Consider the following 6,456-nt stretch of genomic DNA (forward strand, 5'->3'; position numbering starts at 1 on the left):
AAACCGGAACCTCTCTTTGTATCCCAAGCTCCCGGGTCTCTTACCCGGACGAGTCAGAACATTTCACGCGGCAGTATCCTTCGCAATGGTCATTCGGTGTACGAGGTCCTCGATAGGAGGTAGCGTCCAGTCCTACTTTAGCGGTCACCCGCACTATATTCTTTACTTCTACCAGTTCCCGGCAGAATGAGCTAGATTCTTCCCTTTCGGATCGGGAAATCATACGACGGCAGATTCGGCAGAATAGCCGAATACTCTGCTGAAGTGTTAACTGAAGGACATCTGATTCTTGATGTCTCCGTTGTTCAGCTATTGATAATCCCCTAAAGCGACGACTGTCCTCCTATGGCTGCACCCGGAGCCTGTTGTATTGCCAATCAGACAGACTGTTAATTGAGGAATGCCTTCGTAACAGGGGATTGTTTTTCTCCTGGTGGTGCTTGTAGAGCGATCCATTCCTTCCAGTTAATAGACCGCAGCCTCCATTTCATAACCAAGATGTGTCGATGATGCAGCACGGTGTTATGATTGTTCTGGTCTTTCACAGTAGAATTGCCGCAATTTGGATTCTGCATAACCACATTCCTGAGCTTCCACTGGATTTCTTTATTGTAAACGTCCTCAAACTGCGGCTCAGGCATCATGGCGAACTTTAGTCCGAGCTTGTTGCGTCGAAAGATTTCTCTGACTAGCATTGAAATGAACTTGGAGGCGAGTTCGTTGATGTCGTGGATGTTAGAGGAGAAAGTATTGGCATTTGGGCCGTTGCAGTAGAAGAAGTTGGGAAAGTTCGAAGTGGCCACGCCGTAGATACTTGAAGGATATTCCTTCCATTGTTCCTGTAGATCGATGCCATTTCTACCGATCACCCTTTCGTGTTCAAGGAATTGAGCTGCATTGAAGCCCGTTCCGATGATAATAACATCGAAATCTCGCTTATTTTCTTCGTTAGTGATCCTGTCTAATGAGATGATCCCCGTTTTAGTATAACGGACGATCTTTTCTTTCGCCAAGGTGCAGTTTGGTTTCATGAGGGATGGATAGAAAGTGTTCAAGAACAACGGTCGTTTGCATAGAACTGCACTCAACATCGTTAGCCTTGATACAGCACCCGTCGACGTACGGAGTAGAATACGCACATTTGAAATCTGGCCGCAAGATATCCCGTAGCTCAGGCTCTTTGACTTGCTGCTCAAGGAAGTCATGGCCCTTCTTCGTGAAAGATTCGTTCAACCAACTGCCCTCGGTGACGAGCAGTTGGCCAAAGATGTATCCTTTCATGATCTCTATGAAGCGAACAGCGATAGCAAACAAAGGCAAATGTCTCATACACCACATGAATGTGCTGGACGAGTTAGCTATGTTTGTAGCATTGAAAAAAAGCAAGAATATTTGTAGGGGACTTACTCTGAATGTTTGAAGTCTTCTCTCGGTAAGACCATAGGCGGCGTACGCATATATACCGTCAAATGTTCCACCTTATCCACGATCTCAGGAATGATTTGAGCCGAACTTGGACCGCAGCCGACTACAGCCACTCGCTTATTAGTTAGATCGACGTCACTGTTCCAAGCCGACGTATGCCAGTATAGACCTTGGTAGTCTTCGAGACCTGGAATGCCACCAAACTTAGGGCGATCTAGATTACCAATGGCATGGATGACAACGTCGGCAGTCCAGTGCTCGAGGCTACCAGAATTTTGGTTTTCCGTCTGCACATGCCAGACAAAACTTTGATCGTCCCATCGACAGCTGTTGACAAAAGTCCTGAACTGGGTACACCGGTCGACTCCGTAATGGTGTGCCATCCTTTCGTAAAAGGTCTGGATCTGGTCGCGTGTGGCATACGTATGTGTATATTCTGTTGCGGTTGGCATTAGGGACAAAGACCCGCAATAACAAGGGTCTTCGGATATGTAAGGAGAGGTACTTACCAGTATTAATCATCATTCGACTGGAATACATCAAAGCAGGAACGTCGCATGCACATCCAGGATATCGATTCTTCTCCCAGACTCCCCCGAACCCATCTAGGACGTCGAAAACCACCATTTCTTTCGTGGTGATAGTCTTGTCATCTAGAAGAGTCGCGGCTTGAGTAATGCCAGCCACGCCAGCTCCCACAACAATAACCTTGATGTGGCCGCGGGAGATGCTGTGATTTGTTTTTTCGATGGACAACGAGTTCACACCGTTCATGGTGGCATACAAGTTTCCATCCACGATGCCGCGACTCCCCTGGAGGTGCTCTGAAATCTCCGACTTCTCCATTTCGACTGATGATCCCAGGACTCACTAGAACGCAAATATTTTGGACCAAAAAAGTGATGTTAGGTCTTATTGACTATGGCTTGCATTCGTCCGTCAAGTTTTTCTCGACCTTGTGAATCGAACATTATATCAACTTGGACTTGGCATTGATTCGGCAAGGGATTGCCGTTAATTGAACACATCCCGTTAGTTCTGCCCCCTTCAGCTCAAGTGCCGGATCCATGGGCCGTGTGTCTTCGAACGGGAGCAACTGGTCCCTTCTCCCGCGAAACAATACCAATATTCACAGGGAATTTGAACTGCCGCACTGAAAGACTTCCCTTAACGGCTGTCCAGATGAGCTTAATGAAACCTAGACGTTTGTTAGCCAGACCTCAATGTTTCCTTCTCGATGTCATGATGATTGGACCACTACGAATCGACATCCGTGGAAGGTCAATTCGTAGCATTTCGACTCATTTTCAATCCCCTCTTCTCAACTCGCCTTATTTGATAAGAGTGGAACACGGACACGGGAAGATTCCGCGACAGTCCATGTCCGACCTCACTTTCTATTCAGGTCAAGAACGAGTAAGTCGCGATAGTCCACGATTAACCCCGGAGAAGCGGGCCGGTTTGCGTACCAGAACCCTCGTCCTTCTCCAGGATCCATTTACCCCGGATACCCCTCCAGGCTCCAGGGGTTCTGGACCATAGCACATTCATATTAGGTCATATTTCTCTTGTCGTTAACCGAGACAAACCTCCGCTCATGTATAAAATGCGGTGGGGTGCCCGCCCTCCTCCGAAAAGATTGATGAATACATGGGGCGGTCTCAAGTGAAAGTACAAGAACGATGGCTGAAACCAAACCCCAGGAAGAAATTGTCCAATACGACATTAAGCCGCATGCCCAACAGTCGGAATTCGAGCACCATGGCGATCACCATATCACAGAGAAGGAGCAGAAGGCCATCGACCATCAACGCTCTGTTGCACTTTCGGCAGATCTCGCGGAGCTGGGAGCCCAATACTTCTTCAGCCCTCCCATAGTAGGGACCGTCATTTCTGTTGCATCTTTTGTCTGCGGTAGCTATTGGATGTTCATCGGTCCAGCAGCTGTGCTGGCTGACATTGCTGCCGATATTGGAGGCACCGGAAATGCCAGTCTTTTCTCGATCGTATGGAGCCTCTGCCAGCCCATCAGCCTCCTTCTTTTCGGCCGTCTCTCTGATCGCTTTGGCCGGCGCTATTTCGTTCTCGGAGCAAACTTGTTGAGCGTGCTCGGAGGAATTGTAGCGGCCACGGCACACAACATGAATCAGCTCATCGGCGCCAACGTTCTGCTCGGACTAGGCTCGGGTGTCGCCGCGGCCTATCCCCTCCTACTTGGCGAAATCGTCCCAAACAAGTTCAAATTCTGGGTGGTGATGATCATGAATGCCTTTGCTCTTCCGCTCGACTTCTCCGCATACCTTTCTGTTCGACTGCTTCGTATAGAATCCTGGAGGTGGATCTACTACATTGGAATCATTATAAATGGTAAGCACGTTGATGGGAATCCTTCATTTGGCGAACAGAGATGCTGACTTCTTTGGTCAAAGGTCTATCCATTTCTTGCTTCTTTCTCTTCTACCGTCCTCCAACGTTCACAATGTTGCACAGCTCCGAACGCAAACGCAGAGATGAGATCAAACATATCGACTTTTTGGGGCTTTTCCTTCTCATCGCTGGCCTTTGCCTCTTCCTTCTTGGAGTTGCGTGGGGTGGCCAGCCTCTACCATGGCAATCGCCGACCATCTTGGGCCTCCTCATTTCTGGATTTGTGGGGATTGTCCTCTTCATTTTGTGGGAGATGTTTTCAAAGGTTGAATATCCAATCATACCTTTACGCCTCTTCAAGGACCTCAGGGGTTTTACCTGCTGTGCCATCCTGTCGGCCACCTCGGGCACCTCGTATACCGCTCTTAACATCGTTTGGCCTTCTGAAGTCAATACTATATACGGAGCAGACTTGACCTGGCAAGAATCTGGCTGGCTAGCGAATATCATCAGTCTCAGCAACTTTGTCGGCATCGTCATACTATCTCCGATCACCACTTGGCATGGAAAAGTAAAATGGAAAGTACTTTTTGGAGCCTGCTGGATGGCCGCTTTCAGCGGTGCGGTCTCGGTCCTCAAACCTGACAATCTGAAAACTGCTATTGCCTTGATGATTCTTACTCCCATTACTACTGGATGGCTCGAGTTAGCCTCCACATTAATGGTCCAATACATTGTACCAGACGAAGATCTAGGTGTCGGATTCGGTAAGTGGAGGCCAACATTACCCTTGAAACTGTGAAACAAGACTAACGTGTCACTTAGCCGTAGTATGCGCTGCTCGAAATGTCGCTGGATCTATCTTCACGGCTATCTATATCGCCATCCTGAGTAACAAGGCTGCTCAGAAAATTCCAGAATACGTCATACCGGCAGCCCAGAACGCTGGCCTTCCGGCGAGTTCTATTCCAGCCCTCTTAACAGCCTTGGGGGCGGGAACAGCAGAAGCCTTGCAGAGTGTGAAGGGGATGAATAATGCTATCCTTGCAGCCGTCACATCTGCCACCGCGTATGCTCAAGCCGCGGCGTACGCATACGTCTACTACGCAGCCTTGGCCATAGGACTGGTTGCAGTGCTTGCTGCAGTCTTCCTTGCCGACATGGACCAGTACCTCACGGGCCATGTCTCGCGAAAGGTCTATCATCGCAAGGAAATTTCCATTGATAAGAAGCAACTCGAAACGGGTCAATCCTAAGAATGGCTGCTTAAGCAGCCTCCTTCAGCATGGTGAAAGGCCCCGGAAAATGCCCGTTCTATGGAACATGGCTCGTTCCTCAATCCTTGAGTAGAATTACGCATGGAAAGTAATTTGGGGGCTTCTTTTTGGTGTTGGTTCCAGGCCTGTCATGTCAGGCCAAATCACCTCCTGTACTGATGCTTACCGACAGCCCTCGGCATAGAGCTTGACCAAATTGCTTGCCTACGTATTCGCCGGTACCACGGGCAGCAGCCAAGTCTCCCATCTAGGACGCATGGTGTTATTGCCGGAGATTTTTTGTCAATCAACTTCATACTGATCAAACCATCTTCCATTTTAGTTGATAATATAAGGAGACTAGTATGATATCTCTTCTCTTATCTGCCTCGCACCCTAGTTTCTCAATGTCATGGCATGCCGAAGTCGGATGTAATGCAAATTGCTGCGCTCGAGCGTGGGAAACTCCCTTTTGCATATCACTTTTCGTGGATAGGTACCGGTGTTTTAGGTAGAATTCGCGCGAAGGAGGGGAAAGAGAGAGTCATGTCTAAAATACTACCAGAAGTTTACTACATGAGAACAATTCCCTTATATGATTCAGGCAAAGTTATGGATCTTGATACTCTTGACCACCTCGGGTTCTTCATTGAGGTAAATCGCAGCCATTTTTGCGTTGTCCCTTGTTCTGGCTTTCACCCACTCCCCAGCCGTGACCCCATTTGCTTCTCCCAGTCTTGAACTTGAGCTCCAGTTCTTCAAGAGGACACTGTCCACCGGCTTCAACTCGACGTCGTCTTCAAATCGTAGGAAATAGATAACTCCTATCCTGTCCAGTGCAACCTGGTCAGGAGGGGGAGATACCACGCGGTGTACGCTGCTCTTAAGGTAGCCGTTAGAGACGAAGTCCATCATGTACGCTGCTCTTAAGGTAGCCGTTAGAGACGAAGTCCATCATGTCGGCGATATTGACGGTGATGCTTGCTGGATGTGCCTTGACATATTTCCATTTTCCTTCGGGGGTTTTCACCTGTAGCCCCGCCACTGGCTGCCGAAATAACATGGTTAGGCTCCCAAAGTCTGTGTGGCCACGCACGGGAGGGGTGTTTCCAAGCTTTTTGATCTCCTCCACCGTTCTTGCATTATTTTTCAGGTACCTGAGGTTGCAGCCGCTTTTCTGATCATAGCGATGTTTAGACACGAAGTAGTCCTCGGGAAGCTCTAGAACAATCGCAATCAAACGTAGTAGCCTGTACCCGATGTATTCGTGCATATGACGGGAGAATCGTTCGATTTCCCCGATGTTTTGCTGGATTAGGGTTAGGGTTAGGGTTAGGGTTAGGGTTAGGGTTAGGGTTAGGGTTAGGGTTAGGGTTAGGGTTAGGGTTAGGGTTAGGGTTAGGGTTAG

At 48.6% G+C, this 6,456-nt stretch overlaps 3 protein-coding genes across 3 annotated transcripts; 1 reads left to right on the forward strand and 2 right to left on the reverse strand.

Annotated features, from left to right (window-relative positions):
* Positions 1 to 389: 389 nt before the first annotated feature.
* On the reverse strand, positions 390 to 2,199 carry Z517_01973 (uncharacterized protein; the record flags this gene model as incomplete). The annotated part of the gene is made up of 4 exons (XM_013434929.1): positions 390 to 1,078; positions 1,140 to 1,345; positions 1,408 to 1,861; positions 1,935 to 2,199. The coding sequence occupies 4 exons, from the start codon at positions 2,197 to 2,199 to the stop codon at positions 390 to 392; spliced, it is 1,614 nt and encodes a 537-aa protein (XP_013290383.1).
* A 908-nt stretch (positions 2,200 to 3,107) lies between these two features.
* Z517_01974 (uncharacterized protein) lies at positions 3,108 to 5,048 on the forward strand (the record flags this gene model as incomplete). Its single annotated transcript, XM_013434930.1, has 3 exons — positions 3,108 to 3,792; positions 3,855 to 4,559; positions 4,618 to 5,048. 3 exons carry the CDS (start codon positions 3,108 to 3,110, stop codon positions 5,046 to 5,048), a joined length of 1,821 nt encoding a protein of 606 aa, XP_013290384.1.
* A 600-nt stretch (positions 5,049 to 5,648) lies between these two features.
* On the reverse strand, positions 5,649 to 6,321 carry Z517_01975 (uncharacterized protein; the record flags this gene model as incomplete). The annotated part of the gene is made up of 2 exons (XM_013434931.1): positions 5,649 to 5,930; positions 5,968 to 6,321. The coding sequence occupies 2 exons, from the start codon at positions 6,319 to 6,321 to the stop codon at positions 5,649 to 5,651; spliced, it is 636 nt and encodes a 211-aa protein (XP_013290385.1).
* Between the last annotated feature and the right edge of the window lie 135 nt (positions 6,322 to 6,456).

The sequence above is a fragment of the Fonsecaea pedrosoi genome, assembly GCF_000835455.1.
Source record: "Fonsecaea pedrosoi CBS 271.37 unplaced genomic scaffold supercont1.1, whole genome shotgun sequence".
NCBI lineage: Eukaryota > Fungi > Ascomycota > Eurotiomycetes > Chaetothyriales > Herpotrichiellaceae > Fonsecaea > Fonsecaea pedrosoi.